Raw genomic sequence first — 20,240 nt, forward strand, 5'->3', positions numbered from 1 at the left:
CTATCTACAGGCGGTTTATAAAAGACGAGTTTTTGGGGCAGTCTCAATCTCCATCCCTTCAGAACGCAAAATACCATACGCATTGCAGTTCATTATTATATCCCCATCCATAGAGGTTGCCCGACATGGTCAAGATCGAGTCGTTCGCCGTCGAGGACTGGATGGACCGGTTCGAGACCACACCAAACGTCCTCAACATCGCCGAGACATGTGCTGCCTCTGTCTCGGTGGACGACCTGGTGCGTCTTTGCGAGGATAAGGACGCGCCTGGCCCTTTCTCATCCTCCGATAAACTCACCTATGGTGCCATTCGCGGCTCGGAAACACTCCGCGAGCGCATTGCGGCCTTGTATGACCGGGAGTCAGCGGCCGAGCCTCTCCCTGCCGACAACGTCTTGGTTACGCAGGGGGCGATCTCGGCAAACTTTCTGGCTTTGTACACACTAGTTGGGCCTGGCGACCACGTCATCTGCGTGTATCCCGCCTACCAGCAGTTATACTCCGTGCCGGAGAGCCTCGGAGCGGAAGTGTCGCTATGGAAGCTGAAGGAAGAAAACGGCTATGTGCCCGATGTGAACGAGCTGGAAGGGTTAGTCAAGAGCAACACGAAGGTATGTGTCCCCCATCCCCTTTGAATCAGACTCGGACACGAATCGCTCACACCCAATGCCTCCTAGCTCATCGTCATCAACAACCCCAACAACCCAACAGGCGCCACGATCCCGACCACGGTATTGACCCAAATCGTGGCCTTCGCCCAGCAGCGCAACATCATCATTCTTTCTGATGAAGTCTATTCCCCGCTCTACCACTCACTGCCATCATCATCTCCATCTTCTGGACCCCCATCCATCCTTGCCCTCGGCTATCCCAACACCATCGCCACGGGCTCCATGTCCAAGGCCTTCTCTCTCGCCGGCATTCGCACCGGCTGGCTGGCCTCGCGCGACCGGAGCCTGATCGAATCTGGCGCAGCCGTACGCCACTACACAACCATTTCCGTCTCGCAGCTTGACGACCGCGTCGCAAGCTATGCGCTCTCGCCGCCAGTCGTTCGCCCCCTGCTGGCGCGAAATATGGCGCTGGCGAAGAAGAACCTGGGCCTCTTGGCCGAGTTCGTGGAAAAGTATGGGGAGGTATGTAGTTGGGTGCGACCGACGGCGGGGACGACCGCTTTGGTGGGATTCCGCAACCGAAAAGGTGAATGGGTGGAAGATGAAGAGTTTGCAAAGGATGTCTTAAATAGGGTGAATGTAATGTTTGTGCCGGCGGCTCCTTGCTTTGGAAGGGGGGGGGACTTCCGGGGGTTTGTGCGGATAGGGTACGTGTGTGAGACAGAGGTATTGGTCGAAGGGCTGAAGAGGCTCGGAGAGTATGTCGACGAGAATTTGAGGTGAGATGAGTGGCTTGAGAGTACAAATGGTGGTAGTTGTTGATCGTCAAGTCCTGTACCTTATGTACATAGCACACTTCATTTAATACAAAAGCCCCGTAAAATGCAACCAAAGGATCGGATAGATGCATGTCGCCTTAACGTTAGTGGGTGGGTCGGTTGACTTCTAGAAATCTGGGCTGTGGCGTCAGCCGCGTCACCTGCAGGAATCTCCGGGTTGTTCGCGGCTCTGCGGCGACTTGAATCGCGCGTAGCAGATGTAAAACTGGCGGCTAACCCCAGCATAAAGCGCGGGGGGGCAAAACGCAGAACACGACAAGCATGTCCGTTGTTGAACAAGCATATTCTAGGTCCTAGCGCTTCAATAGACAGGTAGGAGTTTCATATTGCGTGGTGTTTCCTCGCATCCAGGCGCCTGCTCGGCCCCTTGGCGCGCTCACACCTCGCTCGTTTCAACAAGTTTTCCCCGAACGCCAATGCTTGGCCCCATTTCCCTTTTTGCCCACTTTCCATCACTGTTTCCTCATCCAAGTGGCTGTGTTTTCTTTCTGTCAGCCCGGTGACGAGTGTATGCTGGTTTCCCTCTTTGCCCGTTGCCTGTCCCTCTCTTCCTTCGAAGAACCTTCGTTTCTCCTTTCTCCTTTCTCTTCTCACACCTCTGTTCTTCCTTTTCAGCTTGGCTTCCCCCGATCAGGCATTGTTTACTATATTTGGACTCGGTGTAACTGCCTTCTGCTGTTCCTTGCCAACCGCATTTCCAAGTCTTGGCGGTTGGGATCATTCTTCGTGCTCATTTGAAGCACTCCACACCCACCCGCTTTCCGGGCACTCGTTTTTCCCCCGGATCCCGCTCATCGACAGTTTTCCGTTTTGTGTTGCGGTTGCGGTTACAATTACGGCGGTTGAACATCACACTACGACAACATGAGGAGTCACAATGCGGTAGCGCTCAGCGCGCTTGCCGCTGGCGCAGTACAGGCATCGACGTCATCCGGAACCGGGAATGGTGTGGTTCAATGGGACATTCAGCGGACGCAACGGCGCGAGGAGTTCCGAAGACTGGGGAGGCGCGACGGCGGCACCTTTGAAGAGGTTGTCACGAACGAGCAGGCGAGAGGAGGATACTTCGCCACGTGCAGATTAGGGACGCCGGGCCAGGACCTAACGCTGCAGCTCGACACCGGGAGCAGCGACATTTGGGTTCCGGATTCCGAGGCACAGGTGTGCAGGCAGGCCGGCACCGAGGGCTGCTCGTTAGGAACTTGTGAGTCTTGGTCTTGGCTCGCCTCGCTCTGGAGAAGGAAAGTCCACTAACATGCTACTAGTCGACCCCGCGCGGTCAAACTCCTTCAAGGTCGTGGGGAAGGGCCAGTTCGACATTGAGTACGTGGATGGGAGCTCTTCCAAGGGCGACTATTTCACTGACGTCTTTGAGATTGGCGGTGCCACCTTGAAGAACGTGACGATGGGCCTCGGCAAGCGTACGGATATCTCGTACGGCCTAGTCGGCGTCGGCTATGCCGTGAACGAGGCTATCGTTGGGACCACCCAGTCGCTTTCGTCCGTTTACCCCAACTTGCCAGTCAGTATGGTCGACGAAGGCCTGATCAACTCCGTCGCATACAGCTTGTGGCTGAATGATCTGGGTAAGTCTTTACCACGGCGGTTTGGCGGTGTTTGTCGGTTTGTCTGTTAGGCTAACCCGTTCCACCAGACGCCAGCTCGGGGAGTATTCTCTTTGGAGGCATCGACACAGAAAAGTACAAGGGCGACCTGACGAGAATCGAGATTTACCCGACGCAAAAGGATATTTTCTCAGCATTCATGGTCGCCCTGACTTCGCTAGGCGGCCACAGTGCCTCGGGCCGGGACACGCTCACTTCCCGCGAATTCCCGATTCCTGTCGTCCTTGACTCCGGCACGACCCTTTCCTACCTCCCCACCGATCTAGCCCGCCAAACCTGGACCGAAGTCGGCGCAATCTACTCGGACCAACTTGGCGCGGCCGTGTTGCCCTGCGCGATGCAAAACAGCAAGGGCTACTTCTCCTTTGGCTTCGCCGGCCCCAACGGCCCTCGTATCAATGTCACAATGGACGAGCTGGTTCTCGACCTGACCTCAGGCCGCGCTCCGACTTTCACCTCGGGCCCCTACGCGGGCCAGGAAGTGTGCCAGTTCGGGATCCAAAATTTCACCTCCGCTCCTTACCTGCTTGGGGACACCTTCCTCCGCTCTGCCTACGTCGTCTATGATCTCGTCAACAACCAAGTCGGTATTGCTGCGACCGACTTCAACTCTACCGACAGCAACATTGTTCCCTTCCCCAGCATGAGCGCGCCGATCCCGTCCGCGACCGTCGCCCCTGGACAGAGCGAGGTCACCCAGGTTCCGTCCGTTACCACGCCTGCGTACGCGGCTAGCCCGGGTTTCATGGAGGGCGTCGCCAGGGAAAACGGGGCGGTCGGCATGCCTGTCTCTTGGGGGATGGCGCAGATCGTGGTTATCGGCACCTCTATGGCGTTGGCAGCGCTTGGGTCTGGGCTGTTTTATGCTTTCTAATCATACCTTACTTTAATTTGTACATACATATAACGAGCCCATTTATCTATGATCTAATCAGGGTATTTACGGGATATGAAGGGAGGAATTTCGTTCTCGCTCTCTCAAGACGTTGATGGGATAGATGGTGGGCGTTGTTGCTTTTTACTGTAAATATCCGGGTTTCGGACTTAAAGGCTAGTTTCGTTGAAAGGATTGTATTTTTCAAACTTTTGGTGTATATGGGGCGACGTGATCAAGGATTCAAGTTGGTATCAAGATGGCAATCTGTACAGTACATGGTATCTTCTTGACGGCACCCTGTGGCAGGTTGCGCACCCAAGCACCTCGCGGTCCCGCGACAGGGTTCGTTGTGCCTGAGATCGGACCCACATTAAAATTTCGCGGGCCGAGCACCAAACTCCATGCGAACAATCTCAGGCCGGCGAATGTTCGGATGGTTCCTCTTTTTTGGAACCACCCTTTTTTTTCACCCGCCATTCCTTATTCGAGTCCGTTCATGATGAGGGTGATACGGGCTGCGGGCGCGCTGAAAACCAGCGGCGGCAGCTATGCCGGAGCTGCTCGCTTTGCCAGTTTGGCGGGGCGTGCGGCCATATTGGCCTCGTCGTCTTCGTCCCTAAATTCAGCACCGTATTATAGCTCTAGGTTGAGTGGCCTCCGTTACTTTAGTAGGACCCCTGTGTCCAGGGCCTCGGACGCTGCTGCAGAAGCGTAGGTTTTGCATGTTTAGTTATTTCGTCTATCGTCCAGATGTTGCAGATTGGAATATACGACACTGACTGACACGGCACATCCTCGTCCAGGTTGAAGCAAGCCAAAGAGCTCGCTGCTGCGAACATGACACCCGAAGCCGCCGCCGCCCGCATGACACCCGAGGAATCCAAGAAGCTTTCCATGGTCCGAAACATTGGCATTGCAGTACGTAGGCCTAGTGAATGGGCCAGTTCGGTTCTAGGAGCTGGACGAGGAGACTGAGCAGCACAACAGGCACACATCGACAGCGGCAAGACTACTGTGAGCGAACGTATCCTCTTCTACACCGGCCGTACGAAAGCGATCCACGAAGTAAGGGGACGTGACGGTGTTGGGGCCAAGATGGACTCCATGGAACTGGAGAGGGAGAGAGGTATCACCATTCAATCCGCCGCCACCTTTGCCGACTGGAAGAAGGTCGAGAACGGCGTCGAGGAGACGTACCACTTCAACCTAATTGACACGCCCGGCCATATCGACTTTACCATTGAGGTCGAACGCGCCATGCGAGTGCTAGACGGTGCCGTCATGGTCCTCTGCGCCGTCAGCGGTGTGCAGAGTCAGACTATAACAGTTGATCGGCAAATGAAGCGGTACAACGTTCCCCGTATCAGCTTCGTCAACAAGATGGACCGTATGGGCGCCAACCCCTTCAAAGCGGTCGAGATGATCAATTCGAAGCTCAAGATCCCTGCTGCTGCTGTACAGATTCCCATTGGCTCAGAAAAGGAGTTTGAAGGTGTGGTCGATTTGATCAATATGAAGGCGATCCGCAACGACGGCCAGAGGGGTATCAACGTCAAGATTTCCAACACGATCCCCGACAACCTCAAGGAACTAGCGGAGGAGAAGAGGCAGGAACTGATTGAGAAGCTCGCTGATGTCGACGACGAGATGGCCGAGATGTTTTTGGACGAAAAGACTCCTACACCGGAGCAGATCAAGGCAGCCATCCGCCGGGCGACCATTGCCCTCAAGTTCACACCAGTGTTGATGGGCTCTGCCCTCGCTGACAAGTCCGTCCAGCCCATGTTGGACGCTGTCTGCGACTACCTTCCAAACCCTGGAAACGTCGAGAACACGGCCCTTGATCGGACCAAGGGCGAGCAACCAGTCAAGCTTATGCCCTACGGCTCGCTCCCATTTGTCGGCCTGGCCTTCAAGCTTGAAGAGAACCCGTACGGCCAGCTTACGTACATCCGTGTGTACCAAGGCACCTTGCGGAAGGGGCAGTATCTCTTCAACGCGCGGAACGACAAGAAGGTCCGCATCCCTCGTATCGTGCGCATGCACTCCAACGAGATGGAAGACGTTAGCGAGATCGGTGCTGGAGAAATCTGCGCCGTCTTCGGTGTCGACTGCGCCTCCGGTGACACATTCACTGACGGCCGCCTTCCTTACGGCATGAGCTCCATGTACGTACCCGACGCCGTCATGTCGCTGAGCATCAAACCCAAGCGCAGTAGCGATGCCGACAACTTCTCCAAGGCCATGAATCGCTTCATGCGCGAGGACCCCACTTTCCGCCTGCACGTCGACGAGGAGTCCGAGGAAACCATTATCAGCGGCATGGGCGAACTCCACCTGGAAATCTACGTTGAGCGCCTGCGCCGTGAGTACAAGGTTGACTGCGAGACCGGCAAGCCACGCGTCGCCTATCGCGAGACCATCAGCCGCAAGGCGGAATTTGATTTCTTGCTCCGTCGCCAGACCGGCGGTCCCGGTGACTACGCCCGCGTGGTCGGCTGGATCGAGCCGAACGCCGAGAACGCCGAGGCGAATAGCTTTGAGAACCATGTCGTTGGTGGCAGCATCCCGGACAAGTACATTTCCGCTTGCTCCAAGGGTTTCGATGAGGCCTGCAACAAGGGCCCTCTTCTCGGGCACAAGGTCATCGGCGCCACCTTGGCCGTGTCCGACGGCGCGACCCACGTCACCGATTCGAGCGATTACGCCTTCAGCTTGGCGACTCAGATGGCGTTCCGCAAGGCGTTCCCCGACGCCGGCGGTGCCGTGCTGGAGCCGCTGATGAAGACAACCATCACCGCGCCGCTTGAATTCCAGGGTAACGTGCTGATGCTCATGAACAAGCGCGGTTCCATCGTCGACACCGAGTCCGGCTCCGAGGAGTTCACCATGATTGCCGACTGCAGCCTCAACGCCATGTTTGGCTTCAGCACCCACTTGCGCGCGGCGACCCAAGGCAAGGGCGAGTTTAGCATGGAATTCAGCCATTATGCTCCCGCGCCACCACATCTACAGTATGCCTCTCTTACCCCCTATTTTGACTTGAAACCCGTGCTAACCCTAATTTTTTTTCACAACTGCAGGAAGGAGCTGGTTGCTCAGTATGAAAAGGAGCTTGAAGCCAAGAGAAACAAATAAGGTACTTCTCGCTAGGAGGGGATTTCTGCCTTGCTTCGTCCTGGGCTTGTTAATAGGCCAGGATACATGTCACTTTGCACCCAGGTGATAGAGAAAACCGGTGGGTCTTTGAGTGTGACGAGTCAAGACCGTCAATTAAAGAAGGGGAAGAGCAAAAAGCGGAAGGTTGACGCGACCCGTCTCGTATTGAAGCAGAACTGCGTCAACCCCGCAATGATGATCTGTATGGGGAAAACGGAAAAATGAGGGTAACAAAAGGATCAGGATATACGGTTATGCCATATGGGATAGATCACGGCAGGGAGATGGCTAAGCCGCCTGCGGCCGAGATGTCCGCACGCATGCTAGACGATGGCGGTGGCTTGTATTGTTAGCTCGCGGTGCCAGCTGCATAGATGCACCTTGTATGTGGTGATGTATGATATATGATGAGGAACGCTGGAGTGGGATTCGTTTGTTTGTTTGTTAATTCTGGGCAGCGTTTGTGATAGAGCAACAAGATACCATCGCTTCTCTCCACACTGGCTGGTACACATTGACACCTCATTGTCATGGCTGGGTACTATTTTGTGCTCATCGTTAGTTTTTTATCTGTCTCGTTCCGTTTTATTTATTCTTCCCCCCCACATGGGGAATGCAAATAACCTAATGCTACGGGGTATAACTCCAGCACCTAGTCAACTAAGCCCGAATCATCTCCTTTACAGCCGGCAGAGGACATCCTGCAGCACCTCCTCGGTCTTGGCCGTGCCGCCCAGATCTGGGCTAAGGAATTTGCCCTCCGAGAGGTTCCCGTCAACCGCCTCGTAGATCTTGGCCGCCGCGGCCTCCTCGTTGAGAAACTCAAGCATCAGCGCGGCGCTACGCAGCGTGGCGATCGGGTTGGAAATGCCCTGGCCCTGAATGTCGGGCGCGCTGCCGTGACAGGGCTCGCCGATAGCAAAGTCCTCGCCCACGTTGGCGCTGGGCACTAGGCCCAACGAACCGACCAGCGCGGCCGCGCCATCAGAGAGGATGTCACCGTACAGGTTGGGCGCAACGATGACGTCGTAGGCCTCCGGCTGACGGAACAGCTTGTATACCATCGAGTCGACGATCTGCTCCTCAACAGCGACTTCGGCGTCACGGAAGGGGGAAGCGGTCAGGACCTCGCGAGCCGTAGAGCGGAACAGGCCGTCGGTTTGGGAGAGCACATTGGACTTGTGGGTGATGGTGACCAGTGGGCCGCGATGGATGCTGGGGCTGCCCGTGGCGCGGATCTTTTGGCGGCGCAGCGCAATCTCGCCGGCGATGTTGGCGATGCGGCCACTGGCTCGCTGCGAGATACGCTTGATGGCCTCGGCGACCTTGCCCTCGGGGGTGTCGCGCGTGGTTTCCTCCTTAACGTACAAGTCCTCGGTGTTCTCGCGGACAATGACCATATCGATGGGCTTGGGAGCCGAGACGACGGTCTTGACAGGCCGCACGTTGGCGTACAGGTCTAGCCTCTTGCGCAGAGCAACGATGGGGGACGAATAGCCCTTGACGGCACTCGTGGGGGAGCTGACAGCGCCAAAAAGCGCGCCATCGCATTCGTTCTTCAGCACTGTCACGGTCTTGTCTGGCAGGGCCACGCCTTGCTGCTGAAAGGTCTCCCAACCCGCCTCGAGGTCGACGAACTCAAACTTTAGGCCAAGTGAGGCAGGGAGCGCCTCAAGAAGGCGCCGCCCAGCTGGGATGACCTCCTTGCCGATACCATCGCCGGGGATAAGGCCTGCAGGAGGGGCAAGAGAGTTAGGCGGGATCGTTACGGGAGCTTGAAAGGGTGCAAAACACGAAAATGGTCCAAACGCTGGAAATCTTTACAACGGGACCGAGCCCTTGAATTTGCATACCAATCCTGAGAGTCCGGGCAGCCATGGTCGTGAATCAATTGGCGTCGACGAAAACTTCTTGTCGTGGTGTTGAAACTTTTTCAAGCGTCAAAAACCTCCCCCGGAATCGGAGAGCTCGGTTCTCCAATGAAGTGATCCGCGGGAGTCGGTTCCTTCCGGAACAAGGGTGGCACGGTGGGAGGTTTTGTGTGGGGGAGGCCGTTGCGTGCACGGCTCCTGCTTCATCAGGTTGCATCCATCTAGGTTGCTTTGTGTCGTATGGAAATGGCCATCTGTTTTTCTCTAGAATTTAATTATGAAAGAGAAGGCACAACTTCTTTACCAACCCTCCCACCGTCCTTTGTTAAGCACACTAATAGTTATGTAAAGGAACCCAAGCCTGTGGGTTTCATGCGGCAACAATCACATGACCCTCAAGGGTTTGTTTCCTAGGTTGGCCTCAACAGCGCCGCGAAGCTGGTACCGTCGCGGATATTTGTCCGAACTTGGGTTCCGTAATCCGTTCCATCTGATGGCACGGGGGACCGGACGCTCTTGTGTTGTCCGGTTGTTTGATTTTGACTTACATGTTACCTACCTGGATACTTACCAAGGTAGGTACATTCGGAAAGTAGTCGATCGCAGAAACGTGGCTGATTCGGGCAAGAGGACAACTTCTCTGTTTGATTTTATCATACGGCCGGCAACCTCGGGATCGGAAACGGCCCACGCCGGTGCAATTTCCCAATATTTGCCCGCCTTTTGTAACGAGACCGATGGCCGCTGTAGAACGTTCATCTGCGTTTGTCCCGTTTGAAAGACAACAACTCCTTCTCATTCGCGAAGCCTTCGTGTTGAGATTGTGTCATTGACAGGGAAGTGCGGGAAGCAAAAGATCGCGCGACGGAAATGTGGGCCATATCCAGGGCGCTGGCTCTTTCATCCCAACTTCCACTTCCAGAGATGAGAAGCTCCCGGTGTTGCCAAGACCTATTTGCATCGTGGGTCTGCCGGACTTCTGAAACGCAGCTCGCAGCTCCAAGCTTCTTTTTCAAGCCGGCCGCTCTCCTTCCGTCAAATCCAATTCGCAACCAGTGGGTGCGCATAACAGCGCATCCTGCTTCATCCGCGGCCTCGGGGGGTTGCACCTTCGGGCTCGCCTGAGAGGGAAAGGGCCACTGCAGGCCCGGAGAGGCCCCGCAGCAAACCCCTGGGCCCTGGCTCGCGTTCGTCTGGCCCCATGCCCAAATTGTTCCTCTAATTTGAGACACGCGCGCTCATTTTTGTCGGGTGGCTCCATGGCAGCGCGTTTGGCCGCCCGCCACTCTTTCTTGCTCATTGCCCCCCTCCTCCTCGATCCAGTGTCTCTGTCGCAAATCTAAATCTGTCCTTTGCGCTCGCGCACCACGATCCGACTCGCTGTCGTTGTTCACCTTGTCAGCTCTAAGCCGAACGCATCTCACACGAGTTCGCCTGCCATTGGCTGTTTGGAGCTCAAGAAAGGCACCAAGCCTCAACCCGCTGCCACAGGCGCGATACCCAAAAAGGGGCGCGGTTTCAACTAGCGACGCGCAGCACCAGCCCGAGCTTGACACAGACCACCGCCACCGGCCACCGGCCACCTCCCGCCTCAGGGTTGGCTTCCCATATCATCGCAACATCCCCTCACAAGCTGCGCGTCTTGACGTGACAGACTTGTGTCGCGAAGAAACATTCAAGCGAGCTCCAACCTCACATCGCTACCTATTCAAACACGTACATAACTCTCTCCGAGGCTTAGGGTGCTTTGCCCACAGCCGGAACCATGAGCGCCGTCAAGAACCTTCGCGCCATGTTCGAGCAGAAGGGCGAGACGAGTCCCCCGGGCAGAGGCAGGTCGCCTGGCATCCTTCCAAACGGTAAGGCGCTTGCCTTTCCGGGAAGACGTTGCGGTGCTTGCATAGCAGTGCTGTGTCCCAGCTGCTATGCGTGCGCGCGCATTACTTTCCCCGCGCATGGGCTAACAATGCTTTCTAGTCTCCGGCGACTCCCCCCGGCCTCTCTCCAAGATTCGGACGAGCTTCGTAGCGATTGAAAAGGACGGTAGGATGGGCCTTACACGCGAAGGAAGCCAAGATTCGATCTCTTCTGCACGCAAGAACAGCGGCGACCACAGCGCCAGCCACGTCGGCACCCCTATTACTGGGGTAGAGAAGCCGAATCCGTTCGACGCCCCAGCCAAGTCACCGGGACAGCTTGGTCTTGTCTCAGCGAACCCTTTCCTACAATCTTCCCGGGTAGACACTCCACGATCCAACCCTGCGAGTAGCGCAAGCACATCGCCCACCCCGGCTGTTGATACCGTGAAGCCCGAGCCCACGCCGGTTGTGCCGGTGGAACCGAAAAAGTTGGAAGTTAACAGCCCAGAAGAGAAAGTGGAAGAGAAAGTAGAGGAGAAGGAGAAGGAGAAGGCAAAGGAAAAAGAGCCGGAGCCAGAGGAAGAGAAGGAGAAAGAGAAGAACAAGAAGGAGACGGCAAAGGAGGCCGTGAAGGAGACAGCGAAGGAGACGAAGAAGGAAACGGAGAAGGTTCCTGTGCTCGTTGCCGAGGCTCCTAAACCAGAGCCATCGAAGCCAGCGGCAAGTGATAAAGAGGCACCAAAAGTGACGACGAAGAAGGGAGCTGAGGCCAACAAGCCTCTTCCGCGCGCAGCTAAGCCAGCACCAAAGCCCCTCGCAGTTGCGCCTGCAAACAAGACGACGGTTAAGCCAGAAAAGTCGCCCAGGGGCCCCCGGACTCCCCCGGCGACAGTGACAACACATGCCATCGCAAGCAAAAACACGCCCGACAGGAGGATAACTCCCGCCGAGAAACACACTACCCCGAGAGCGGCTTCGACTAACAGGGCTGGCCCCTCGTCCGCTCGGAAGCCACCCCCGCTTCAGTCCTCACCCGCCCACACCGGCTTTGTGAAGCCGAAGGTCAAATCGCCTACGCGCCCCGTCAAGCTGCCCCCAGGTTTGACGACCCATACCGCATCCTCCGGCTCGAAAGTGAACGCCTCGCGCCAAACCTCGCCCCGCGCAAGCGATGCCCACGGTCGTCCGGCTAGCCGGGCGAGCGGCTCAACGGCCGACAGCGGTTCGACCCGCGCCGCCTCTACCACGCGGGGTCTCGCTCGCCAGGGCTCAACAGCGGCTAAGCGGTCGTCCTCGACCCGGCCTAGTCTCGGCCCCCCCCCAAAGCAACCTGCCAAGGACCACCCTCCGAAGAGGGAGAAGGAGGTTGACCAAGGTTTCCTAGCGCGCATGATGCGGCCGACCGCGGCATCAGCGTCCAAGACTACCGGGAAGGTTGTTCACCACCATCATCCTACCAGCCCCCCGAGGCGGAATGGCGCGACTAACGTGGCCGCGGCGAGGAAGCCCGCTGTCAAGAAGACAGCCGCCACCTCGGCCGCGAGGTTATCATCCCAAGCCCCGACCGCGAATCGTGTTGCTGCAGAGGCTGAGCACGCCACTACTGCGGACGAGGCGATTGGTGTGGCCACGGCGGTTGAGGGTGAGGTTTCCCTAGCTGCTGAGACGGACCTGGCGGGCTCGTCTACCTCTACTCACGAGATGGCGCCAGTTGTGGAGCAGAGTGAGGCGGTGGAGGAGGTGGTTGTTGCTTCTGTTGAGGCTGACGATGAGGTTGTCGAGAGCGAGGAGCCGGGCGTTGCCGATGGCGAGATCCCAACCGAAGAGAAGGCCGAGGCCGGCGACGACGAGAAGCCGGCTGCCGCATAAAACGTCGCGCATGCCCCTATCATCGCTGTTGACAAATAAAAGAAGAATTTTTCGTGAAGCCGCCAGTGGCAGGCTGATTTCCACCATTTAACCCCCCACTCTATTTGTTTTAATCTTAGCATTTTCTTCCCCTTTTTTTCTTATTGACTATTTTGGTTCAACCATTTTTCTTCGAGTCCACTCGGTGGTAAGGAGAGATAGCATTAGTTGTTGGAGTAGATGTTGGGAAACAAGAAGGACCGGGAAGAAGGGGAGACATATGTGTTCATGATACCTGGTGGGAAAAGAAATCGGTTTGCTTTTTGTGATTGTTGGAAGGCCGCCGGCCGTGGGAGGGTTGAGGAGTTGGTGACGGGATCTATGTAGGGTAGAATAGTTTGGCCACCAGGCAGGCGTTTAGAGCGTTTGGGGGACTCAGGTAATTGCATACTCATACTGATATTTCTGTGCCATTTGCAAGGGGTTTTCGACGGATATGATATGATACATTGATTCATAAACTCTATGTGCAAAGCCCGTACTGCCAAACTGCCTGATTCGGCGAGATTTGTCAGGCCTGTACTTTGCAGACCTTCCGTCGTTTCCGACACACCTAGCGGTCAAGCTCCCCTGATCTGGATCGTACATAAAATCTACATTTCGCCTCGTCCGAACCATCCAGTACTTCCCGTTGTTCCGCCCGTCTTGTCGACACACGACTCCCCCTTTGGGGCCGAGGGGAAAGATGCCCTCCCCTCGTCCAACACCGCCCATTTCCAAACTGCTTATTCTTGTACATGTAACCGCATCGCCAAACACAGCCCCCCTGCTGTAAGCTCATGAAGCCCGGCAGAGCACCAGCCCGCCCACCCTCTTTTCTATCGCCTCACGGATTTCCAACACACCACGATCCGTGCTTATGAACAGTGTTTCGCCCAGCCTGAGCCCCTTGAGCGGGCCAACCCCGTACCCACGCGCAACCTTGGATAGCTGTGGTAATGTAGCCGTGACAGCCCGGCTCGGCTTGCTGATGGGTTGGATTTTGCTGATCACGGGCTTATTTTCCCAGTATTTGAGCCCGATCCAGAGGCGGGCTTGGGCAACGTTGGCGGTCGTCAGGGGCTCGGTCTCGGTCGCAAGCATGGCTTCGGGCGGCGGTGGTGTTGGCCCGCCGCGTGTGATGGATGCGATTAGGCCCGCCCGGTGCATCGCGAGGGTGAGCCGGAGGTTGTATTTGGTGTTGGGGATTGAGGTCAACCCGATGCGGGCGCGGGTTACGTTTTGGAGGTGGATGCAGGCATTGGCGACGCTGGCGATGCCCATTTTGGCGGTGTTTTGGTTGTATGCTTCGCTTCTCGAAGGTCACCGGAGAAATTGGGTCGGTTTGTAATTGGGAAGTCTTGTGTTTTTGTTATCCCAGAGACAACGGCCTCGAGGGCCAGAGGTCGTCGGCTTCCGCTTTGGGATTGTTGAGTCGTGGTCGATCGAAGTCGAAGCTGATTAACGTGAGGAAGTCCCGGCAGTAACTAAATTGTTGAGTACTCCGGGCTGCCCTTTCTTATTTCTCGATGTAGTTGGCCGTTGTCGGGTCCTGAATTTCGCTCGTGGATGATTTCGGTCGGCCTCCTGCGGTGGCTTCACAGCACAATTCGGATTCTTTCGCGAAATTTTGGCCAGGCCCGTAACTGACGGCTTCTTACAGGGATGCGGGGCCCTGTGACAAAGAGGGCCCGTGCTTCTTGTCGCTGATGACCCCGCCGTGCCTGCATCAGAGAGCTACAAACCATTTCCATCTCATCTGGACTTCTCCAGCCAACTCGGCCATTCTATTGGTTCACTCTCATCCCACCTTTAAGCGCCCGCTTCGCGGACACTCCATGCCACCACCGTTGTCAGAGAGCTCTCGAACCGGCTCAATGGCCAGAATTGGGCCGGATCACCAGGGTTTTGCGAGAGCTGATTTGATGCCGGTGTTCCATTGGCAACGCGGGGCACGCCCGGAACCCAAGTGACAATCCAAGCATGCCGGTCACACATGCTCCTGAAGCTGTCGCTGTATTTTTGATTCCGTGATTTCTCCTGTCGCGATTTTCTTTCCTTCCCTCATCATCGTTGCCCTTGGGTTCGATTTCACCCAGCTCCCAGTTGTTTGCCCGCCCCGTCTCTATCTGTGGAAGCTTGAGCGCTGTTGTGATTTCTCTGGTTGCTCACTTTTCGTGCCCCTCCTCCAGCTTGCTACAGCCCCCCTCACACTTCCTTTCAGCTAGAGAAACCCGTCGCAAAAATGGCCGCCCGGCCGGGAGAGGAAAATGTAGCTACACTGTGAGTCCATTTTCCCACAATGCTCTAACCCAAACGCCTGCAGTCTGTCTAACACTCTTGAAAGCTACGGGGATATCCACTACTTCTATGGACCGCCAGACAATAATCCGCCCCACCACCGCTTCGACAAAGGTTCCTATGTGTATCTTTTCGAGGATGCGAACCAGGGACGGGCTCGGGTGGAGGTTGCCAACAAGGCGGGGACGGAAGATCAAGATGCTTTCGATGGCTGTAAGCATACTTGCATTGCTGGGCTGAGGAGAAAGGTTAGCGCTGATCCAAGATGTCGACACCAGATCTCGACCGAGTCCATCTTCGCTACTCGTACAAGCATACCTGCCTTGTAACCCTCACCGTGGGCGAGGTCGAGGGAAACGATGAGTGGCATCTGCCCACCTACGACCCCCACAACCAGAACAAGTACCACTACAAATTGCACTCGCTCGATATCTACTTCTGGATGCCCCAGGATGCGGTGCAATTTGTCAACGGGATTAGGCGCGTGCTCCCCCACGGGCAATGCGAGGTTCTCGACGAACCTGGCCCGCCGCCGCCTCGCCAGGTTGCGCAGGCCACCGAAATGAGTTCGGTTGTGCAGAAGCTCGAGCAAGCCGCCATCTCCGATTCCGTTCAGGGGACACCGGCCGGTCTCCAAGGCGGTAGCACTTCCGGGGTTCCGTCCTTCCCAGGACCCCCCGTGTCGGCCGTCAACAGCACAGGAGACACGACATCGCCACCCGCCCAACAATTTACGCCAATCGCCTACAACCCAGCTGCACCCCCCGCGCCCGAAGAAATCCGCCATCGCGAGAAGACCCCGCCTCCCGAGGACGGCATTGCCAACCCCCTCCATCAGACTCTCGCTTACGACGCCGCTACCCCCTTCTCGCCCGGCCTCGTACCCAGCGGCCTCGGCCCCTTGAGTCCCGGCATCCCGCCCCCAAACCTTCAACACCCGCCCGGCGCGCCTAGTTTCCCAGGTCCGCCTCAGCACAGCGTAACCTCGCCGGGCTTTGCGCCCCAGGGGTTCGGTTCTCTCGGTGGGCAAGCGGCCAGCATATCTCAATACCCACCTGCACACCAAGGCCTCTCCCGCGCCGCAACCATGCCGGCGCACGGGGGTGTAGGCACCCCGCTGGCTAGCCCCGGGCTCGCAAGCCCTTTCAACGTCGGCACATTTCCCTCACACGTGCATGCCCCTTACACCTCCGGCATCACCCACACACCCACCCCTCCAGCAGCTGGGCTAGTCGGCGTCGGCCCGCCCCCTGGGACGCCAGGGCTTGGACCGGGACATGCACAGCTGGGACATGCACCGGGTCAAAACGACTACTCGGTTCATCAACAATTTTATGGGTCTGAAACCCAGTACCAGCCGAAACAAGAGGTCAGGGGAAAGTTGGAAGAGAGGGCTGGGAGGTTGGAGCGGGGCGTGACAGGCATGTTTAAGAAGATTGAGAAGAAGCTGGGTTGAGTGAGTGGACTCGTGCTGCCCCTTCTTTTTCGGGTATGCGGATGATGATTACTTTTCTTAGTCAAGTGACTGATAAGTTCTGGGGACATTGCGGGATGCACTTGGATTTTGTGAGCGTAGAGCAAAGAACTTCGCAGTGTAGTTTTGTTTCCTATCAAGATCCCCTTTTTGATGACCCTTTGTATCATGACTTTCATACATGCAATGCAATACACACACCCGCTACGATCCCCGTCGTGGCGGCTTTTTGTTTGAGACATTGGGTCTCGATTCCCTAGCATCAGTACCCTACGGCCGCCTCCGCAACAGCAATCTGATGGGGAAATGTCGTCCAGCTGTTCCGAATTGTTGTCTCGGTTTTTGCATGGGCCTTAACCACCATCCGCTGCGACCAAAGGAAGTGCGATGTCCAATGTTGGCTGGACACAAACCAAACACATCAATCTCGGCCAGCCAGAATTCTCTGAACGACCAGCGCCCAGTAACGCGTCCGTACTCGTAGCCATCCCATCCTCACCACGCCAACGCCTCGCGCTCCCTCGCGGCCGACTGCGCCCCACTCCTATCCCTCCTCACCCTCGCTTCTCGCTCCCTCTCCTCATCACCCGTTTCCCTCCTCCCGTCGCTGCCCATATCGTCCTTCAAAATCTCCCAGTCGACCCCGTACCGCGCGGCCTCGGCTCTCACGATCCCGTCCCACTTGCGTAGCAACGGGTGCGCCTCAGCCACATCCGCAAAAACGACTAGCCCACCTTCCTCCAGGCCTCGGTAATAGCCATTGTTGCTGCTCCCGTTCGGAGCGCTGACCTCGTACCGCCACGTTCCATCGTCCGCCCAGTATTGCCTATCAAAAACCCCCACCACGCTAAGTTCCCGCCGTGCTTCACTCAACAAGTCACTAATCCGCCGTGCCTCCTCTTCCTCCTCACTCTCTTCCTCCTCCTCCCCTTCCTCGCCCTTAACCACCCCTTGCCCTCCCAACCCAGACACCGTATGCCTTCTTCCACTCCCTCCCCCATTCTGCCCCCCCATCCTCTTCCCCTGACTCCGAGGCCTCTGCCCCCTCGAAAGCGAATGCAACCCAACCGCAGCCGCCAACCCTTCCAGAACCCCCAGCAACTGGCCCGCGCGCGCCCCCACCGTCGCGCCCAGCCCGTAACCTTCGTCAAACCCTTGCTGTGCTGTGCGCGCCTTGGCGAGCGTGATGCCGTCGCGGTAGCCCGCGTTGGAGTGTGCTGCGGATAGGCGGGGGATGTCGCTTACCAAGGGGGGTTGGGGGTGGGAGTGGTAAGGGGAAGGTTGGTAATAGGCCTGGGGTTGTTGAGTTTGAGTGTGGTTGTGATGGTGAGGGTAGGGTTGGGAGTAGTGGTGGTGGCCATCGTCGTTGGAACCCCAGACGTCGTCCATGGTGTTGTTTGTGTGAGCATCAGTATTATGGCCGTTGCCGTAATAGTTTGTGGCGGCGATACTGTTATTTCCTATGCCCGTCTCATGAGGATTGTGCAGGCCGGCGGCACCGGGATTGTGCGAGGTCATGGTGTGAAAAATGTCCGGGTCCCTGTCGTCCGAGTGGGCGTTGCGGAGGAGCATAGTAGAGATTTCCGGAAAATGGATGCCCGTGGCGAGTTATAGAAAAGCCAGAGGTGGGCCGTTTTGGTTTTTCCTTGTTGAATGGTTGGGTGTTGGTGATTTTGCAGGTTGGTTGGTTTGGTTGTTTGCAGGTTGTGAAACTGAGAGAAACTCAGAAAGTCGAGCTTGCAAGCCTTGAAAAGCTCGATTGGGGTGACAAAGCATAACCCTAACCCTTGATTGCCTCGGCAGGGAGACTAGAGAAAAATTTCACGATCCAACTTTGCCCACTTCCCATCCGGGCCTGTCAGGGAATCAGGGAGTTGATGGCCACTGAGGGAGTGGCAATAAGATTTGATGGGAAAAAATAAACCTTGTTTTTGTGCAAAGCTAACGACTACATGAAGATGCTTCAGAAATAGGAAGGGAGGAGAATTAAAGATAGTCCTGTCTTCTTATTTTTGTCTTCTTTCCACTTTGGGAATTTCATGATTACTGTAACTCTCCACTAAGAATCAAAGAATGAAGAGGAAAAGAAGGCTAGCAAAAGGAAGTAACATAGCAAAGACTGCCGCCGAAAAGTACCCTGCGGCATGCGTCCTGTGCCACAATCCAAAGTGATCTAGAAACATTAAGGTTGGTGATTCACGTTCGAGGAACGTATTCTTATACCTCCCTTGGTGTGACCGTCAACTGCTCGCAACGATTGAAGTTTTATGGAAAAGAGTCATGTCTACTTCATTTGAGGTTAGTTCTGCGAGAATAACACGACAAGGCATCCGGTTGTGTTTATCAAAATCAAGCTCGCATTGCTGTCTATCACAATATCACGCACTTGACAGGCAAGCCACATGGTCCTTCTTTGGATTCCTTTCCCTTGGCAGCTTTCTCTTCCTTCTCCTTGCCCCGTGTAGTAGCAGTAGCCGTAGTAGAGGCAGCAGCAGCTTGGCCTGGCGCAGCTCCGGCGCCCTTCTTTAACCCCCCTTCCGACTGCCTATTAGCTGCCACGCCTATCGCCTCGAACACCCGCTTCCGCCAGATACAAATTTACGCACCAAAAGCCTTGGCGACGGTCTGGTAGAATACCTCGCCCTGGATGGTAGCCAGCTCGAGCTCCTTGGCGCTGGGCTGGCGGCTGCCATCACTGGCAGCGAAAGTGCCGGCGCCCCAGGGGCTGCCGCCACGGGCCTCAGAGACGTCGGTCAGGAGGGCAAACGTCTTGGCGTAGCCGAGCGGGACATAGATTATGCCGTGATGAGTGAGGGTGCTGATCGAGGCGATGGCGGTCGACTCCTGACCACCACCCTGACCGGCGGTGGAGACGAAAAGACCGGCATATTTGCCAAAGAACCCGCCCGACGCCCACTGCTTGCCACTCTTGTCCCAGAAGGCCTTCCACTGAGCGGGGAAGTTGCCGTACCGCGTAGGGATACCGAACAGGAAGGCGTCATACTTCTCGAGCACGCTCGGGTCCTCGAGAACGGGGATGTTGGCCGGCTTGGCCGGGGCGTACATCTTGTCAAGAACCTCTTGCGGGAGCGTCTCAGCAACCCTATTGCAGTGAATTAGCACATGGTTCCACCGTACAGGGCCGTGTTCTGGAATACGGCGTTCGGGTGTCAAGATATTAACATACTGGTAGAGGTCGGCGGTACCGCCAGCCTTCTCAATACCGGCCTTCTCGGCCTCGGCGAGCTTCTGGATGTGGCCGTACATCGAGTACTACCGCGGGCTGTTAGCTTCTTCCCTGGCTATAATTCCTCCCGGCGGAGACTAAAGCACCCTAGAGGGATGAGAGCAGACATTAAGACAGCAGCGGGAAACGTACAAAGACAATTGCAATCTTGGGCGCCATGTTTGCGGTTTGAGATGTGCTGGTTAAGAAACACCGAAATTGAGTCTCGCGATATCGGAAAGAGGGCGGGGTACTGTTGTGTTGAGGATGGGGAAAAAGTCTGGTGGCACCATCGAGGGCAAGAGGGTAGGCTCCCCGCCAACTTTATACTACGGGCATACCCTTCTGAATCTTTGGAAACAACGGGCCGCTCGTGCCTGCCTCGTTGGCGAGCCCCTCAGTTGCCAGTCTCCACTTTGCGTCAAGTCTCAGGGTATCCCGTTGTCTTTCCGTCGCAATCGTTTCTGTTGCATTCGTCATGATCGGATAATCCAACATCAATCAGACG

At 56.3% G+C, this 20,240-nt stretch overlaps 7 protein-coding genes across 7 annotated transcripts; 4 read left to right on the plus strand and 3 right to left on the minus strand.

Moving 5' to 3' along the window:
* Positions 1 to 125: 125 nt before the first annotated feature.
* Positions 126 to 1,397, plus strand: C8A04DRAFT_11530 (uncharacterized protein; the record flags this gene model as incomplete). Its single annotated transcript, XM_062777005.1, has 2 exons — positions 126 to 611; positions 678 to 1,397. 2 exons carry the CDS (start codon positions 126 to 128, stop codon positions 1,395 to 1,397), a joined length of 1,206 nt encoding a protein of 401 aa, XP_062637763.1.
* A 920-nt stretch (positions 1,398 to 2,317) lies between these two features.
* C8A04DRAFT_36641 (mitochondrial elongation factor g 1-like protein) lies at positions 2,318 to 7,093 on the plus strand (the record flags this gene model as incomplete). The annotated part of the gene is made up of 10 exons (XM_062783593.1): positions 2,318 to 2,365; positions 2,423 to 2,657; positions 2,719 to 3,039; positions 3,108 to 3,927; positions 4,077 to 4,167; positions 4,212 to 4,233; positions 4,625 to 4,666; positions 4,770 to 4,873; positions 4,943 to 6,969; positions 7,039 to 7,093. 10 exons carry the CDS (start codon positions 2,318 to 2,320, stop codon positions 7,091 to 7,093), a joined length of 3,765 nt encoding a protein of 1,254 aa, XP_062637764.1.
* Positions 7,094 to 7,794: 701 nt separating this feature from the next.
* C8A04DRAFT_36642 (homoisocitrate dehydrogenase) lies at positions 7,795 to 8,992 on the minus strand (the record flags this gene model as incomplete). The annotated part of the gene is made up of 2 exons (XM_062783594.1): positions 7,795 to 8,846; positions 8,968 to 8,992. The coding sequence occupies 2 exons, from the start codon at positions 8,990 to 8,992 to the stop codon at positions 7,795 to 7,797; spliced, it is 1,077 nt and encodes a 358-aa protein (XP_062637765.1).
* A 1,758-nt stretch (positions 8,993 to 10,750) lies between these two features.
* C8A04DRAFT_27850 (uncharacterized protein) lies at positions 10,751 to 12,713 on the plus strand (the record flags this gene model as incomplete). The annotated part of the gene is made up of 2 exons (XM_062780433.1): positions 10,751 to 10,844; positions 10,963 to 12,713. 2 exons carry the CDS (start codon positions 10,751 to 10,753, stop codon positions 12,711 to 12,713), a joined length of 1,845 nt encoding a protein of 614 aa, XP_062637766.1.
* An 816-nt stretch (positions 12,714 to 13,529) lies between these two features.
* C8A04DRAFT_11542 (ribosomal protein S8-like protein) lies at positions 13,530 to 14,015 on the minus strand (the record flags this gene model as incomplete). The annotated part of the gene is made up of 1 exon (XM_062777012.1): positions 13,530 to 14,015. One exon carries the CDS (start codon positions 14,013 to 14,015, stop codon positions 13,530 to 13,532), a length of 486 nt encoding a protein of 161 aa, XP_062637767.1.
* Positions 14,016 to 14,976: 961 nt separating this feature from the next.
* Positions 14,977 to 16,488, plus strand: C8A04DRAFT_36645 (uncharacterized protein; the record flags this gene model as incomplete). Its single annotated transcript, XM_062783595.1, has 3 exons — positions 14,977 to 15,014; positions 15,079 to 15,245; positions 15,311 to 16,488. The coding sequence occupies 3 exons, from the start codon at positions 14,977 to 14,979 to the stop codon at positions 16,486 to 16,488; spliced, it is 1,383 nt and encodes a 460-aa protein (XP_062637768.1).
* A 513-nt stretch (positions 16,489 to 17,001) lies between these two features.
* C8A04DRAFT_36646 (uncharacterized protein) lies at positions 17,002 to 19,912 on the minus strand (the record flags this gene model as incomplete). The annotated part of the gene is made up of 5 exons (XM_062783596.1): positions 17,002 to 17,420; positions 17,535 to 17,746; positions 19,109 to 19,609; positions 19,694 to 19,779; positions 19,886 to 19,912. The coding sequence occupies 5 exons, from the start codon at positions 19,910 to 19,912 to the stop codon at positions 17,002 to 17,004; spliced, it is 1,245 nt and encodes a 414-aa protein (XP_062637769.1).
* Between the last annotated feature and the right edge of the window lie 328 nt (positions 19,913 to 20,240).

This window comes from Dichotomopilus funicola, assembly GCF_033296635.1.
Source record: "Dichotomopilus funicola strain CBS 141.50 unplaced genomic scaffold C8A04scaffold_24, whole genome shotgun sequence".
NCBI lineage: Eukaryota > Fungi > Ascomycota > Sordariomycetes > Sordariales > Chaetomiaceae > Dichotomopilus > Dichotomopilus funicola.